The sequence below is a fragment of the Poecilia mexicana genome, unplaced genomic scaffold (assembly GCF_051168715.1).
Source record: "Poecilia mexicana isolate PSO_F unplaced genomic scaffold, ASM5116871v1 scaffold_19, whole genome shotgun sequence".
Taxonomy (NCBI): Eukaryota; Metazoa; Chordata; class Actinopteri; order Cyprinodontiformes; family Poeciliidae; genus Poecilia; species Poecilia mexicana.
The window spans coordinates 8,408,003-8,426,699 of NW_028263388.1; the positions used below are offsets into that span (position 1 = coordinate 8,408,003).

At 41.7% G+C, this 18,697-nt stretch overlaps 1 protein-coding gene across 1 annotated transcript in view; it reads right to left on the reverse strand.

Annotated features, from left to right (window-relative positions):
- The window catches only part of gas7b (growth arrest-specific 7b), a 56,676-nt gene that overhangs the window by 2,010 nt on the left and 35,969 nt on the right, over positions 1 to 18,697 (reverse strand). The window contains exons 6-13 of the mRNA XM_014998756.2: positions 17,318 to 17,407; positions 13,839 to 13,954; positions 13,529 to 13,603; positions 7,383 to 7,461; positions 4,880 to 5,008; positions 4,581 to 4,704; positions 626 to 705; positions 394 to 492 (exon numbers count right to left, since the gene is read on the reverse strand). Coding sequence (XP_014854242.2) covers positions 394 to 492; positions 626 to 705; positions 4,581 to 4,704; positions 4,880 to 5,008; positions 7,383 to 7,461; positions 13,529 to 13,603; positions 13,839 to 13,954; positions 17,318 to 17,407 — 792 coding nt within the window. The remainder of the gene's footprint in view (positions 1 to 393; positions 493 to 625; positions 706 to 4,580; positions 4,705 to 4,879; positions 5,009 to 7,382; positions 7,462 to 13,528; positions 13,604 to 13,838; positions 13,955 to 17,317; positions 17,408 to 18,697) is intronic.

Below are 18,697 nucleotides of genomic sequence, written 5' to 3' on the forward strand. Positions count from 1 at the left end.
TTGTGTCTTTTTCGATCGTGTTAAACATTTTTCTCTGTTATCCTCGTCTTCGCAGCACAACAGAAATTTTTGGATGAGAAGTCGACGCTGTAGCACTGCTGAATGAAGTGCTAGTAAGTTGATAACTCAAGGAAATTGTCGAGTGTTTATAACTCGAAACAGAAACGTCCCGCACCGGACTCTACTTGAATCGTTTCTCTTTCCTGCTCCGGGACGCTCCGCCATCTTTAATTCTGTCTTTGCTTAAGGATAACCGGTGGTGCAGTCTTCTGGAGTAAACTCTTGGCAGATGTTACTAGTTAATCGAATAAAACTAATTTTAATCTAATAAACCATCAAACTTATGTTAATCAATTGTCTGGAGTTTTGCGGGCCACTGTGTTCTGCACTCACACTTTGGTTGAACATGTCCGTCTCGTGGCGTAGAGTTGTGTACTGACAGAGGTGCTGCCTGATCATCTCCACCCGCTCCACCTCCAGTCTCTCCAGCTCCTGTTGAGGTCGGGACCAAAACACTTAAACCTCTGTTTCAAACAGCCCCACTTCACACACACACACACACACACACACACACACGCACACGCACACGCACACACACACTCATCCCAAACTGGTGTGTCCTTACCAGGCTGGTAGTGACCATCTCCTCAAACCACTTGGACTGAGACTGGTTATACAGGTCGACACAGCGCATCAGATCATCCCCTGTTGGAGGAGGGGAAAAAAAAACAATCATACATATAGGAGTTCATTCAAGAAATACTACTGGGAGTACTGGGAGTGGTCTATGTAACACAAAACATCCAGCAGGTGGAGTCACAAGACAAGTTATCCCTCCAGGTGTCTGTCACACTTGCAGACTGTAGCACAGAACCTGCAGCTCAAACTGTTATTCCAACGCTGGGCAGAGGATCTGGGATGATAATGGATTTCATTACGATAGAGTATAAAAAGGGGTGATGACACATCCTGCATCCTGTTGACAACAGAAATAAACACTCATCGTGAGGGAGATAAGATCAGGGAGGAAGTGATGCTGGTCAGAATCTTCTGTCTTCAGCGTTAGCTTGCGTTGTCTATAAATGAAAGCTTGCTAAAAACAAACACAGTGAGGGCACCATGGTAACTGACTTCAAACACGTCCACAACAAGCTGCTTTTCAGAATGCGTTTAAACCTCGATACAGATCTTATTTAACTTGCTGTAAGAAGGTTTGTGTAGCCATTTGAGTTTTAATGGTGTTCAGATCATGAATTAGAAGGAAAAAAGTCAGATAAGCAACAAAACATGACGTGTTGCACACAGAAATCGCTGGAGGCACCATGCATAAATACAAGGAGGTCATTGGCAACAACAATCTTCAGTGTGGACGCTGTTACTGATAGAAGATGACTCAAATGGTACTTTCCCAGTAGTACCTAGTAACAACTCGGCTCAACTTTACACAGGTTGAGGAGTGGGTGGGGTCATCATGTAGTTGGGCTGCCTCAGAGTCCGAAAAGTAGAGAGACGAATCCCGTACGAACACAATTAAACAACGGAGGACATAGAAGCCATATTGGACATTCGGCCCAGTCTGTGGCTTTTTGTCCCACTCAGTCGCTGTTGTGAATTTCTACAGACGGCTGGTTGTGACTCCAGCTGTGACTCCTCCCACTAGCACAGGAAAATAGTATTTCATGGCCCAGTCAAAGTCCAGAGACAAAGCAGATTGAAAGACTGTTCAAACAGATGCCAGCAAAGCAGAACAGAGTAATGTTCTAAAGGTTCTTGGTTCCGTCTTTTTCAAGTTTGTGTTCTGGTTCCTGGAACATAATAGTTTGCAGTCAACGAGGTCTTCTGACAGCTTAGCTAAGAATGTTCTCGTGTTAAAAGACACAAAAACAATAAACTCAAAGAAGCTACTAACATTTGTTTATCCACTTACCGTTAATACAATGGTAAGATTATGTAATAAAGCATGAAAATCTAAGCGCAAATGACTATTATGAGAGAACAGATGCTATGATTTAGTTGTTTTGGTCGGAGTCTCCTCTCTGGCTTCTACATTCCGTTTTCTCCATGTTGCATAAGGAGCAGGCAGCAGGGCTGGTTCTGTGTGAGACTGCGCTGGGATGGAGCGTTCCTTCTTCCATGTGACAGCATGTGGTTGTGCCTGCTCGACTCATAACGTCACTGTCTGCCTGAGAGTTTGCCTCTTAACCATGGACATTCCTGAGGTATTGCACCTATTAAACATGAACAACCACGAGGCCGTCTAGGCTTTTACTTTTGTGATTTCACCTGCACAGAGTCCAGCTGAAATCACCGTTTATCTGAAGGGCAGACAAGTTTCCAGCCGTCGTTATTTCGCTTTACAATGACAGGTACAATGAAGAAGGTTTCAGCATGTTTCCAGCTGTCCAGGTTCTGACGTGGTTAGGTACCGTTTCATTTTCTGCTTTACTCTCAGGCTCTGTGGTGCTCAGTAGGTTGTAAAGGCATGGCGTGACCCGGGATCTCCTAAGCAGCATCAGGCAATGCGTGTAAAGGATCTGGGAGAAACATGCCGTCACTGCCAGTGGGTCAACAAGATATGGTATATCTAAACGCTCGTCTTATAAATTGGTGCCCATTGAGTCTCCTATGTATTTCCTTGCCTTTCAGTGATTCCTGAGTTTGCTCTACCTTGAGAAGATTGCCGAGTCACTGTCCGAACAGAGAGACTGCAAATATCCATCTAGAGAACACCTTCTCGTTGCAAATTTTCTGTACAGATCACTTCTCTCTTGCCCGTTCTCCCATCTAAAGCCTTCAGACATCACAGACATAATCCACCAGCCACAGGATCCTAAGGATCCTCAGTGCCCCCCCTCTAGTCAGCCATCTCCAAATTCTCTAGCAAGCCACTGCAACCTTTCATCTCATTCAACTTGATAACATCTCACTAATTCATGGTCTTCATAGAACTTCAACCGATTGCAAATTCATGATTTTCTGCATTGCACAATAAAACTGTGATGCCTGATTTTGCTTTCTCATGGTGTATTCGTATGTGGACTAAAAACCTTAACCCAAACATGACACCAAAAAGCTCCACTGTGTTGCCACCAGTCCAGAACTTGTGCTGGTGGCAGGTGGCTCCACGTGCATTTCCATGCAAATAAAGGGAAAGACTTTTGGACAATGGCCTTCTGACAAGAAGGGTATCAAATACATTGCGCATGTCCAAGATCACTTGTTGACTGAACTGTGTCAGGCAGCGTCACCAAGGCTCTGAAGGGTGAAACACATCATTTTGTCTGGAACATAAAACTGGTAACTGTTTCCATTAGGTGATACGATTCAGAGATCCCTCTCCTTGTGCAACGGCTTAACCCTTGTCACTTCATGACAGTATCAGGTTGCAAAGGTTCCTTTATATACCACAATAAGTAATACTATCTGATAGCAATAATCAGATAGTATTGTTGCTTATTCATTACGCCTACAATGACAGTTCACTCATGACGAATGCTTGAAGTGGCTCACAGTGAGGGAGATCTCTTTGGAGTAATCCATGTAATAATCAAGTTGCCACTAGAGGGAGCTCAAACACTAAGTGGAAAGAATTCAACTTTTATCCCCCAAAACGCCCTAACGCAGTGGTTCACTGTACATTTAACGCTTTATTCCGAAACCCACGAAGCCTTGAATTAACTTAGTGGGCGGGATGTTTTTGGCCATCAGATAATTAATGGTTGTGTATTTGTACAGCATGTGGGAGTGCACCACCCCCCTTTCCCTTCCTCTCCTGGGGTAATAAAGCCAGTTTGCACCCACACCTCTCAGTCTGGTGCGAACAGACTGATGGAGCAGGAAATGTTTCTGTTTCTAGTCTTCATCTTGCCTCTGTAACACTCCGGCTTTAAAAATAAGGTGTTTTTTTTTAATCCCATTGTGGCTCTCAGCCCTGATAAAGTGCATGACTGGTTCAAAAACAGACCAACACAGCAAGTCGGTTCACAGACGGCCTCAAGTGGCCGATCCAATGAAGGGCCTGAAAAGAACTGCGGAGGAGGATTCAGATGCAATTTCCTTTAACATAATTATTAACAGTGATTAACTGGAACTCTTATATGGTTTACTTCACCATGATTCGGTTAACAATTATAGGAAGATCCAAGAGAAGAGAAATCATTCAAAAATAATGAGTGTACTCCGTAAAACTAATTACTGGAGATGCACGTTTAGCTGGATTAGCCATGACAGCAAATGCAAACACATCATGCTACCATCAACACTCTTCAGTGTGGAAGTCCTATCAGCGGGGTGTTGAAAATGAAGTTAGAAGACAGGAGAAGGTATTCAAAAGGCAACTATTTATTACACACACACATATCTGCTGTTCTGTTGTTAAAGTAGAAAGCTTCTGCAGACAGGAAGTCACTCTTCTATCCCATAGCCGGCGTGTCCCCAGAACAACACCAGTCAGTCAGGATTAACCAGCCTCAGTGATCACAGCAGACGTGCGGCATAAATAAGCAGGAGGCGCTCTGGCCGAGCTAAAACAACAAACACAGACGTGGGACCCATGACCCCAGGATGACCTCTGCTCTGACCTGCTTGTGTGGATTTCCTGCGAGCCTTCTTGATCTCCTCCTCGGTCTTGCTGGTGAGCTTGCTCTCCAGCTGCTGGGTCTTTAACTCCAGCTCCTTCTGTCTGTCAGCCAGAGCTTTACGGGCCTGAACGAGATAAAAAAGCTCCAATGTGAAACGGATAAAACAAAGAACGCTTACTTTGAGAGAAACAAGTCCTGTTGGCTAGGTCTTTCCTTATACTGATGAAAAAAGATGCTTCTCATGGAAGATGTGTGGAGATCTTTTTTTAGCAGTAGGCTAAAAATGAGTCTGGTCTCACCTTGTCCACGGCTGCGTAACGGCCGACGAGCTGCTTCCGCAGGTTGGCGATGTGGTGGTCGAACCTCTTCATGTCCTTCTTGAAGTTCTCTCTGAACGTCAGGAAAGGTTTCTCCACTTCGCTCTGGAGCTGCTCACAAAACAAACCAGAGATCAGCGCACCCAAAGGACAAACCAAAGAATGTTTGCCCCGTTTCTTCAGAAAGGGTAGAGCAGGAGAACCGTCACATGTGGACCAGTCAAACCTGGACTGAATTGTTCTACATTTAAGTTTTACTTCAGTCTAAAAACACCGTTCACTGATAGATTTGCATATGTTTTCAGCTTTTATTTAACGTGGGAACGAGTTTCTATCACTAGTTTTTATCTGGATTAAACTGATGCATCGCTTTTTGACATTCTTATCTGCTGATGCTTTTCCTCAGAGAATTATAAGCTTAGGCTTTGAATCACAAGAGGATACGATTTCAACCCGTTTGCATACGAATATAAACCAAAAGCCTTAATTAGCCGCGTGCTCTTGAGTAGCTTTCCACATTATGTCATCATCTTCTCTCTCACCGAGCTTGTGAGGATGATAAATCCGAAACTACGGACTTATCCAAACCGCTCGGCTTCCTTTTCCTGATTCCTGAGCGTGTGGAGAGTTTAAGTAAACAGAGGCGCTTCCAGCAAAACGAATGTGACAAGATCATGTTGGTTTTTAGTGTTTTGCAGCGAGCGCGTCGCCGGTTTAATGATCCTAATAAGCGACGTGGCGTTCTGCCCCAGCTGTCAGCCGTGAATAAGGAGTGCAGCTCCTTCCTGTAGTCAACAGCGCAGCCCATCACTCAAAGATCATTCCCACTCCAATCCTTCCTGTCTCTCCTCTGAGAATCTGGAAGAATGCCGCACATCTGTGCATCTCTGGAGCATAACATCACCGAGGACGGGTTTCTGCCTCGCTCTCCTCTCCCCTGCTTCATCTTCAACTAATCAAACGTGAAAAGTTAATTGGGACGTGTGTTTCTCACACTTGGAGGCCTTTCAACTGACTGTCGGTGGCATGCTTTCTGAGATGATCGCCTCTTATTTGCAGAGCTGCGTGCTCAAATGTTGGAAAGTTGGGCCGGACAAAACACAAACACAATCCGGACTCATTTGCACAGTCAGCAATAAGTCTGTTTCCATGGTCACAGACAAAGGAGGACGTCGCACCACCAGACAGTAGAGACGGTGATGAGCGGGTGGGTTAGCGTGCGTCTTCAAACGAGGGAACGTGATTCGCTGATTGCAGGACATGTTGGTTTTTTCTCTAAATGTACGGTATTTAAGATTTTATGTGATGGACCAGCACAAAGTAGTGCAGCCGTTGTGACATGGAGATAAATGGTTTTCAACGGTTTATTTTTTACAAATGAAAATCTAAAAAGTTGGGTGTAAATTAATATTCAGCCACATTTTATGTAGTATTCTGAAAACAAATCTAACTGCCTTCAAAACCTGCCTAATCAGTAACTAGACCCCACCTGAGTCTGACACAACCTCAGTGTGAATACAGGTCATTTGTGAAAGATGCAACAGTTTGGTCTCATGTTTTTAAAGGTGCACTATTATGTGTTTTCTGGTCACATGGTGCCACTTTGTAGCACAATAAAGTAACTATGTTACCTTCAGTTGTTATAAATATGCTGTATGAATATGACTAAAAAGAAATTTTAAAGCCTTGAAATTGGGCGTCTGTGTCTTTAAGAAACTCCTGCTCTTTCTGAAACTCCGCCTTCAGGAAGTCATCACAACAGGGCTCCTCTATTAATCCTTTAATGTTTGAAGTGGCTTGAGAAGTGGCTCGTATAATGAGCTCAGCAGATGCACCAGGTATTTGCTACTTGCTGCTGGCTAGTCTGAAGGAGCTGGGTGAAGGAGTCGCAGAGGAGAGATGCTCTGTGCGGTGGAAGCTTTGAAACTGCAGCTCCAGGGAGGAGCTTCATCGTCGAAGGTGGAGCTCGAGCTTGAATGATATAATCAAGGCAACAGGTGGTGTGTTTTGGATGAGTGAATAACATTACGTCATGCAGTGCCAATGCTCTTCAAAATAACTGGTAATCCTAGAAAAAGAACCGAAGACTTGAGATTGGAGGAGACCCTTCAAATACAGCTAGAGCTGCTGTGAAATGGTTAAATCAAAACATATCAAGTTGTTGAAATGGCCTGGTCAAAGTCCAAATCTAAATCTATTGAGTATCTGCTGCAAATTTTGGGTACTCCGTCAAATCTGACAGACCAGAATAAAAGAATAAAAATGCAACTCTGTAGCTTTAGATTTCCAAAGATGGTGGAGTATTCTGGCATTACACAACAATAATATAGTTCTACAAAGTACGGACTCAGGTGAGGACCCCACACTTCCTGTTCAGAGCACTGATCTGTCGGAAACGAAACCGGCTGCAGGCAACAGATTTAGTGATGTTGCCTTAGCTCATTCTTAGCCTCAGATCTAAACATCGTGAAGTGAAACGGATTACCTTTGAAGAGAACTTCAGATGAACCTCGGCTTCATCTGCCAGGCTCTTCTTCAGCTGGGCCCACGCCTCTCCCAGAGTCCTGGGAACAGATAAGACGGGCAGAGTTAGGAGACCACAAGCTGCAAATGCCTTCATCAAAACGACGCCACGTGATTTATTAGATGAGATGTAACAGGGGGGAGATCTGCCATGACGATAGGAGCAGGTATGAGGAGACAAGCTCGTGACACACACACACGCAGACTGTCAACCGCACACAGATGGGGTCCAGGAGCCGCCAGTGCAAAAGTTCATTCACACACAAGCAGCCGATGAATCAAGCGAGCTAAGCCACAGCGAGTTCAACGGGCCATTAGGACGTAAGAGACATCAGATATCCGAGTCTCCTCACAGCCATGAGCTCAACACAGCCGGGAGACACTCATCGTTTGTCTCTTTAATAATCCAGACGTTGGGTTTCTCTGAGAGAAAGAGAAAACACAGGCTGGCTGGATGACCCTTTTGTTTTTCATTAAACTGAGGACTGTAAAAGCATCAGCCAGCGGGTGGATAGTCAAGAGGCACGAGGCCACTGGGATCCAGGACCGACGGTCTTTACGGGCGAGCGGCTCGCTTCAAAGCCTTGCTGTGAATGGAAGACATGCGCGGAATTCCCTCTCTCTGGCATCCAACGCATTCCTGACGCCGGCCGGGGCAAAGCTTGGCACCTGCGGAGCCGCGGCCTCCAACACATCCAGAGCTGCGAAAAACCCATTTCACAGCGAATGCCTTCGAGTTGTTACAAAAAAAAAAAGAAAGCAATGACTGGATTTGTGTCTCAAATTTAAGGCAACTCTCCATAATAAAAGCCGACCAACAATCAACTCAAAAGGAGGCGGAATTATAAAAATACTTCATAATCTTCTAGGTCCAACCAAATGTTAGAGTAAAGATTTCCAGCAACATTGAAAACCCACAAGAAATAGTAATCACGATCAAAGATGAGCATTTTTTTAATTTAAATACATTTAACCCTCTAAATGTGGAGATCACAAAATAAATTCTACAATTTGGAGTTTTGGTTCTCCCTCCTGTAAGGATGCACAGATATGAAAATTTGAGGCAATATCCACATCCGATATTAGGACTGGACGACATGACTGAAAAACGCATCACAATATAAGCGCTTCACGTCAATCGATATTGATAATTACAGATACAACCAAGCTGGTGGTGTGACATTTTCTCGCCGTTTTCTTTTACTTTAAGCATTTATGAGGCTCGGTGGCAAAACCTTAAACCGCTGCTGCACAAGTTACGCAACGAGTTGTTGCTAGGTAACCAAAAAGCAAGTGAGTTAGTTGGTACCACCAACCTTGCATAGCTGGCTGTGAGAGGTTGAGCGGATAAAGCATTGAGCCTCTCTCTCTCCGTCTGTGCTGACTGTGTGGCTTTGTGTAGATAAAAATACGGTGATATTTGCCGTCAGTGAATCTGACAGAACGCAGAGAAGATGTACAAAAACTGAGCTATTACCACCGGAATGTCGACCCAGGAATCCCACTCCCACCGCTGTTATGATCCATGTTTACACAGCATATTTACAGTCAGATGAACATTTGGTTGTATAAACAGCAAGCTAAAAGTGAAAGATGATACGGCTTTAACTGATGGTTTTTACAGCGGTTTGCTTTAAACCAAAACAGCATGTTAAGACACAGCCGCCATGGTGGAACAATGAACATGACCAAAGGAACCTTCTTTGTGAACAAGCAACACTCTGAAACTTTCTCAGCAAACCTTCAAATAACTCACAGCTGGTGAAAGGAAGAGTGGGAAGGATTAAACAAGATACAAGATTACTTCATTAGTCTCTGAAAATATGGCAAAAAGACCCAATTAGAGTCTAGAGAAGGCGTCTACGATTCACTTTGAATCTACCACTGCATTAGACCCTCCATTGTGGCTTAATAATTACCAATACATTCTGACATGATAAAGAACTGAGCAATCCTGGGAGCAGCATTTCTTTGTGTTTTCACAGAAACTGACTGAAACTAGAAATGTTTCTTTTCATGAACAGTTTTGAACAGTACACTGCAAGTTATGTGCTTTTTGACGTGTTATGTTCAATTTTTCTGTACTCTAAAACCTTCTAGAAATAAAACTAAAAATTTCCTGATGTTCTGCTTTTTACAGCTCTAAACTAACAATCTTTAGCTTTTTGGATGGCAAAGTTTATTAACCTTGTTGCAGAGTCTACAGTGTGATTATGTACAACTGCTTTTTTACTGATGTTTCTGTGAGCGTCAACAACCATACTGCTAAAATCTTTTTTGCATTAAACCAATGAGTAAAACAGAATCTTCATCATTCATTAATTTCAGTATTCTATAACTGCGCCCTTTTTTGGCAATTTTGTGTCCTAAAATTATAATTTATCAATGATGTCCAGGAGAAAACATTTTTTTCAGCTTGAAATTTGATCTTGAATGCACCATACATCACAACAGCTCTCATTAACAAACCCTCTTCAGTGTGAATGTTGTTACCGAGCAATGACTCACAGTTAGCTATGATGCCGTTTGAGTGGGATGGTTAAGATTGAAGACTGAGGGAGCTCAGAGATGTAAAAAGCTATTCAACAGGAAAGTGTTGAATTCTTTCAGGCTAAATACTTTAACAAGACATGGTGAAAATGAGTGAAAAGACAGTTTAAAGAAATGACAAAGCCCTTTGATGGGGACATGAGGTTTTGCTCCAGTTTTTGTTTAAAATTGTAAAACTGCACTTAAACTGCATGTCATGGCTGTGAAGAGACCATTTTATTTACTGAAGCAAGTCCAGGGTTAACGAATAAATGTGCTGACGTTCACATGAAAATGATGGAGAAGAATACAAAGAAACTAACAGAAAAACACATAATTTTTGTGTCTTCTGATTCAAAGCTGTAGAAGCTTAGTGCCACTTCAAATATTATTCGGACTCGGTAAAGTGGATCCGTCAAACGTCCGCAGCCTTACATGAACCTCTGACAGGCAATCGTTCCCAACAACATATTGGATTTCGGAGGGAAAGTGATCTCCCGCTGTAGACCCTCTTTTATTTGACAAATCTGATACGGAGTAGAATCTGCAATTTAAGAAAAAAAAAAAATGTCACATGCCTCACAGCCGCATCTCGACCAAACAAATGGTAAATTCAGGAATAAACAGACGGCTGGTTCTGGTCGGATCGGAGGAACCGAGCAACAAAACGCTGATTGTCCCATCCAACAACAGAGCCAGCCTGAAGCGAATCATAATGAAAGTATTGTGCTGCACTTTTGTGGGTGTGGGCAGACCGAACAGGCTGGCATAATCTGGATTCTGTTAAGGACGGCTCCGACCCACTCTCTGTCACCGTGTTAATATGATGGAACTAGCTTACATGTATGTTCGCTAAACCCTGCAGGGGAGGGTTAGCCTCATTAAACATTGCTAAATTAAGCACTCATCTCCAATTCCCCTCCTTTCCTCTGACACCACGCTAAGAATGTAAAATTAAATCTATAAATTCAGCGAGGTACGAACAAAAACAACATCTGTAAAATTCACCGACTAGCAGTTAGCAAGCTAGCTACCTGGTAGCAACTCTATCCAGTAGCCAGGAAGCGTATTTCACTGGGTAAGTTTTTCTTTATCATGACTTTAAATAATTTGCATCTAAGAAATAAAAACATGAACAAAAAAGACAACTGTCTTACTGGCAACAAATTAGCATCACTTTACTAAATATGTAGTGTACTACACGGCTGTAATTTCTCGTAAGAGTTCAGACAGAGTAGCCTTTGATTAATACCATGCTGATTTTTCCAAAATATCACTTGAAATGTCATATCCTACCAAAAACTGCACCCAACACTGAACACATTTTATTTTTTTTGCAGGCAAAGTGTCTGAATTACGAATTTCCCCAGCTGCCCTAGAACCATAAAACACCAAAAATGAAATTTATGAGTTGTTCAGTTAAAAGAGGCTGGTTTTTCACTTGTGCATCTGCAAAACATACACACACACAAAAACAAGTTGTCATGTTGCTATGCAGGGTCACCGTTTCCTTCTGGAATTTCTTAATAAGACGAGCTAAATAGCAAGTGTCACAGTCAGAGTCCACAGCTTCTCATCTTCTGCGAGCCGTGTCTCGCTCCGCTTCCTGTTACTTTTCCATTCTCCGTGCTCCTTCAGCAGACCGGACAAAGAGCTGCTCTCAGCACGAACCCCCCCACCCCTCTGCTGTCAGACGGCGGAGAAGAAGAGCGGCTGAAAACTTTCTTACACTCTGCAGGAGCCTCACGGAGGCTCCCCCCCCACCCCGTCCATCGCCACCGCGTCACACCTCCTTCCTCACTCCCTCCTTCCCATTCGTGGGTTTTTGCCCTTCTCTCCTCTGCTCATCTGTAACAGCCGTCACAGGTTGCAGTTCTGCACCGTAGCGGCACCAAAATGTCCTCCGCACCCCGACTCACAGCGGGACGCCTCGACTGGTCGGTTATTTGCCGTGAAGCAACCTGAATGTCTGATTAATTTAACTTCACTGCAAATTTACACCAAACAGAACTACTTGAAGCTGAGGTGAAACATTGGTTGACCTCTTGAATGTTTTTTTAACAGTGATGTGGAAAAAATGTTTGCTCATTAATTTAACTTTAAATGGTAAACATATGATTGTAACCTTGACACAGCTTGGTATTTGAGTAACACTATTTGAAGGGGTGTGAATAAGACTGATATAACACTGTCATAAACAAGGCAAGTCTGAATATTTGAGATTGTTGTCATGAGGTGTCATTTGGTCAATTGTGACACTTACTGCAAAGTTGCTTTAAAAGTTGCATTAAAAGTCATTTAAAAGTGCCAACTTTGCATTAAAGTGTCATTATTTACCAAACAATGCAAATAAAAATTGACTTATAAAGCAACTTTGCATTAAAAATCTCATTATTTTCCGAATGACACTTCACAACAACAGTCATAATCATTTATGTTCATAACAGGTGTTATGTTATGTTGATGTCAGTCTTATGAACACCCCTTCAAATAAAGTGTTACCGGTATGGGTAAGCAGGCCACACTGCAAAAACACAAAATATTACCACATATCTTTAACTTATTACATCTTGTTCCACTGACTTATAACCAGTACTGTTCCCTCAATATTAAGGAGTTCTTGACTTCAAACAAGCTTCAAAGTTACTTCTAAGTTAGTTTTATCTTATTTCAAAGTGTACGTAGATATTTACACTAACAATTGGACAAAAAATACTTGGTAAGATTTTGTACTTTGGCAGTGCATGCTTATATGAAGTGCTTTAAGTGAAAATATGAATTATTGCACAATTAAACACACCCCTATGTTTAATAGCGACGACACCCGCTCTCTTTAAGATTTTATGTTAATAAGAAAAAAGCTGTAAGGAGGCCCAAACCACAGATTACATTGCTAAATAGCAGTGTGCCTTCTATTTTTGGGGTTTTGTTAAGCTTCCTCTTTTGAATAACACCAAAAAAGTGTTTTTTTATTATTATTTGTGAAAATGTAAAGCGAAATAGAAAATAGCAACAAATGGACGAGAGATGCTAGAGGCACTGCTGATCTTTGAGCAACAAACTTCTTTTATATTATTATTATTATTATTATTAATTTCAAATATGCACATGATGCCTTATTAAAAATATATGCTATTTTACAAAATAACATGTTTCACAATATCAAATAAAACTTAAAGAAGCACAATAAACAAAGAAAATAGAATATTCAAAAAGGAGTGAGAAGAAGCAAAGTTAAACTAAATTTATCTTTCTTTGACCTGCTTGAATATCATTTCTTGATTTATAAATATTTCAGGAAAATATTCTGACCTACTCTAACTATTCCTTTCTTTCAACGGAGTAAATTATGAAGATATTGCTGCAAATTACAGACCCTAAAAGTGTGGACCTCAAAATCTGCGCATGCTTAAAGCGGTAAACTAAGCAGGCCAGGCAGGCGTACCGTTCCTACAGTTCTGACATGTGTTTCTTTAGAAAATATTCACTTATGCAGCCATGTGTGCGACAGCCTCCTCTGAGACCGATAGGTGGGTGTAGAGATTTAGATTTTTTTTTTTTTCCCCCACTGTCACTCACCCTTCTTCCTGGCTTGCTAGAGGGATCTGCGAGAGCTTCGAGAGATTCTTGGCGTACTCTTCTTCTATCTTTATCCTGAGAGGGATGGAGAGAACTCGATTACAACACAGCTTTTATGAAACTTGGTTTCCATCTGCGTTTCCTCTGTTGTGCAATAAACGGAGTGATATGCGTAAATGAGCAGAAGAAGGAGGAAGGAAAAAAGGCAAAACAAAACAGGAGGAAATGGTTTTGTTTAATGACAGCTGCTTGGTTTTCATGGTAACGTGATAAAAAACAACCCAGTGCCGAAGATCATAAAAGCTGATACCTTTCTCGTATGAACTCGGCCATCTCTTTCTGCATCTGTTTACCCTTGAGCTGTTTCTGCAACAGAACCTCGAATCCAGTGATGCAACCGTTGCCCTGGGGATCCTTCCTGTCAGCCTGTGAGATAAACACAGCAAGTGCACAAGAAATGCATTGAGGAAAAAGAACCAATGAGATCAGAACTACGGTACATTAAAATGCAGCCGAGGTACGTCTCCGCCAGTTTTGCACATCGACAGATTGACATTTCTGCCTGTTCTTCTCAGCAGAGTGTGGACAGAAGATGTTGGTCGTTTCCAGCAGGCATGCACAGATTGCAGTTTTCCAAACAATCACCAATCTCTAAAAAGCTTGACCTGCCAATTCTGATTTTGACCAATGCCGATTAATATTTTTCGTCTCAAAAAGTTGCAAAATGTAGCAATAAAGTTCCTCAGTTGACAAAAGTGGGGGGACTGTTACCAACCGCGCACGTACAGATTTCATGTACGAGTATCGACCGGCAACCAATCTCACAAATTTAAGGAAATCTGGGACGATTTATCGGTGCAAGTCATCTGGATTGAAAAATAAGCACAAAATTAAGGCTGCAAAAGGGAAACATCCTCACTTCCGTCAGAACAGACAATTTAAACTCGTGTTCCGGACACAAAACGCAGAAAATGGGGTGAATATCTGTGAGCAAACTGCAGAAAATCATCTGAAAGAAATGGGATTAACGTCTAGAAAAGCTAAACTAGAACCACCAGAAGGACATGAGGACGGTGGCTCCAAAGGTGGATGTGTCGGGGATCTCTTTGATCGTGTAATCGGTTAGAGACGATGCGGTTCCAGCACAATAAAACACATGGAGGTTCTTCTTACACATCTTTACAGTCAGTGATGATATGTGGGTACATCGGAGGAGGGTAAATGGAAACCTTTATTTTTACAAGTTTGCATTGGTGGGCATTTCAGGGTGCATCATTCACACCAGTCCTGCTTAGTGCGGTTTAAGTGAACTCTAGTTTATTTGCCAAGAAACTCCGGTTGGTTTAGGAAGGTGTGAATGCGTCATCTAACTATGAGGCGGCCCAAAAATAGAGAACTCTGGTCCACCTAAACACCCAGGTCTAATTTTGGTTGAAGTAAATTCTGGTGCAGTTTGAATGCCCATGTGAATGGCAATCAGACCAGAGGTCACCCCAAAAGCAGGAAGTGTATTTTAGTGCAGGGCATCGTGGGTAAATACAACAAAAACAAACGCCTGTGCCTAGTGATAGCAGGAGAAATGGTTTGTGTCTTTTTTTTTTTTTTTTTAACTAAAAACAAAATCCTTCAACTGCTAAAATCTGACACCTCTATTTCTTGTTTCACATTTTGTGAAGAAGGAAGTTGCGCTCATGTCTTCTTCAGAGCTTTTCATATTGTTTCATTCAGAGGTTCGTGACGCAGCGCCACCACAGGTGAGGAGGGGAAAAGGTTTTCCGACAGGTTTGGTTTGTTTGACGCAGTGTGACGTGAAATCGGACCGAAATTTTGGTCCGAGTCTACCAAACTTTCCTAACTTCAATATTCATTCAGAGAAGAAGCAATTTTAAGGATTGTGATGATGAATCTTGTGACACAAAAATAAATTCTACTAATTCTCAAAAGCATTTTGCTTTTCCTTTACAGAGAGAAATCTTTTTCCAAAACATTCTTGAAGAACATCCCCCCCTCTGGAAGTGACTGCAGCGTGTCAGAGTGCTGCAGGCGCGGCATGCACCTGGTAGAGATTACACTGCAGGGGTGGGAGATGTCCAAACAGAGCAGCAGAGGCCCGCTGGCTCGCTGCGTTCCAGCCCGTTACTTGGTACCGTGTCATCCCACTGTGCCGTGTTCTGTATCACAGAACAGCCCGGCGCTGACTCTCTGTCTGCAGAGTGGACTCATGTCGAAAGATGAAAAGGATCTGGTGTTATTTTTGTTTGTTTGGGTTTTTTTTTGTTCTCACTGACTCGTTTGGAGCTTGGAGATTTTCCACCCTCAGGAAGGACTTTGTCAGCAGAGTCTGAGTCTATAATTTCTCCTCCATCACAACTCGTTTCCCCTCGTAGAGTATCTCCAACTTCGCTCCATAATTTTCTCTGTATTTCAGAATTAAAAAAAATGTTGAGAGAAATAATCCAGAGATGGAAACAAATAGAAGGGAAACCAACGTGTGAAGCCTTTTTATTCACTTTAGAGGTTCAGATGGTGATTTGATGATGGCTTTTTAAACATGTCTCTGCAAAACCTCATGCAGCTTTTTGTTGGAACTAGAATCTGATGGATAATCTGTGAGGTAAGACAAAGATTAAGGTGATGACATGGAGTTGCTCCAACCTGATGTAATCTCTAAATTGAGATGAACTTCTTGGTTGGATAAAAATAATTTTAAATCATTAAAATGACTTAAAATTATAACTATATTTTTGAGTTTATCTGCAGGTTTTCATCAGCCTACTGTTACTCCTTCACCAGACATTCCTGCTGCTAAAGGCTAATGCTAATGCTACAATTCATTTTGCTCAATTCGTTTCAAATAGATGCTTGAATTAGTGTTTTTCTCTTTTTGCCATCTGCGCCTTTGAACTGAGGTTTTTTAAACTGTAGAGACCCCCAGACGGCCGTTCACGCTGTCATCAGTTCCAGAATTGACTATTGTATCCAACATGTTTAGCATGTAGCGGCTCGACGCTAACCTCCAGTCCCAAACGAAAACATATCACACCTGCTTCTATTTTCTCCATGTTGACTAATCGTGGATTTTAAGAGTTTCTTATTTCTTTTTAAAGCTTGTAACAGTCTTGTTGTTGAGTTACTGAGATTTTCTATTCAACATTTACAACCAAGAGTTTTCTCTGGCCGCACCTCAACTGTGAAATCAGACCTTCGATCTTGTCCTTTTTAAGTCAAGACTTTTCTTTCTTATTATTCAGGCTTTTATTGCCTAAAAATGTGATGGCACTTTTGATTTTATCTACCTTGTTTGTTCTGTTTTGTTTCCTCTGCTATTTTAAATTTTACTTTTTATATTGATTTTGTGACACAGTTTGGTCACCAATGTGTAAAGGTCTACATGAAGAAACAAATTAATGAATGTTACCTATTTATTTAGTTATATTAGCAGTTATGCAGTAATTCTTACTAAAAAAAAGTCTCTGTGTATATTTCAAAGACTGTACATCCTTACATTTTTTTCAAAAGACAGCCAATATTCTCTTCTGTAGAGCATCAACTTACATCTAGAAGTGACGCAACTCTGCATCCACACAGTGAGCGTATGATCAAGAGCTTGTGTCCTAAACAATATGACAGTGGATCATGGAGGGGTAACTCTTGCACGTCTTATGGCATGTTTGAAGGAAGAACAGCAAAGTAAAACAGCGGAGAGCTGTAACCATCCCTATTTTGTTCAGAATGCTATGAAAACTGAAATGCAGAAAATGAACATAGAGGACATTGAGGAAAACGTACCCAGAAGTAGTCACAGTAGCTCCACTCGTCGGGTTTCAGCAGCTGCTGTTCGGCCATAAAGATTGGAGACGGAAACGTCACACAGTTGATCTGTGGGATGGAGACAGAGATGATGGATCCGTACTGGAGTGTTGGAGCTATTAAGAATAGCGACAGAGAAGGAATTGGAAAATTACATCTGCGTCTCCATAAAGCTCGTCAGCAGAGGCGCTTTCCTCAAGCAGCTCAGATGTTTCCACCACACATTTGTTTTATTATATAACACTTTGTTGCGTTTTGACCAATGACCTCTGACCCGTAGATAAAGTTTAATTATTTACTCACTTAATAAACTTTACATCAACATGCCTGTATGCAGCACTCTGCGAAAAGCCAGTTTCTTTAAACTCGTCTTTCAGCCGAAGAACCGTCAAGTCAGCAGTTTCCCCATGATTACGGTCAAAACACAGCAGTCTATAACTTTATAAAAATATTTCCTTTTTAATGTGGAGGTTTTACAGGGAAACTGAATTTTGAGTTTTTATGAGCTGTAAACCCAAATTCTAAACACTAATAGAAATAAATGCCTGGAAAATACAACTTTAAGTATTATTAATCTATACAACATTTTAACTTCACTATTTTAAAGTTTAATTTCAGAAAGAAAGTAACTTTTTGAAGATATTCTGACTGACTGAGATGAATGCATTTGCATGCATACATGCGTCTTTAGTTTTCACTCTCTCTCTGCAACCAGGACACGGCAAACCAAAGAGACTGATTTAAATACGACACAGCTCACTTATGCTTCCCGTTCTTATTAATCTTAGGGAAGGTATTTTCAGTACGTGTCGCGCTGGTGTTCTGACACAACACTGCAAATTTATCAACCAACATCCTGGATTACCTAATATTGCTTTTTAAATTGTCCTGCAAAAGTTAACAGCAGTTTGTCTGTTTTCTTCCCCAGAGTCACCAATGTTATACGTCTGATCAAAATGTGGTTGCGATGATTCGCTCTATCACACGCAAAAAGCATAAATAGCTGCTTTTAATTAAACCACGTTTAAGGAGAAGGAGAAATAAGTTTCAGTAAACTGCAAGGGTACCAAAAATATCCCTAAAGTTGTTTTTCTCTTTACATCTTTTTACATCGGAGGCGTCCAATGAAATATCCCCCAGAAAAAAAAAGAAAAAAAAACAAAACAGAAAATGCATCTTCATAATCATATCTTCCGTCTTCCTCAGCCTGCAGGGAAGATGCACAGCTTTGTTTCAACAAAACGTCAGTGGCAGTCCGTTGGCACAGCCTGTGTTTGCAGAGGAAGCTGGTAAGCAGCAGAGGTCTGCTGATGACTTTTCCAGAAGCAATATTCAAACTGCCATGAGAAAAAAAGGAGT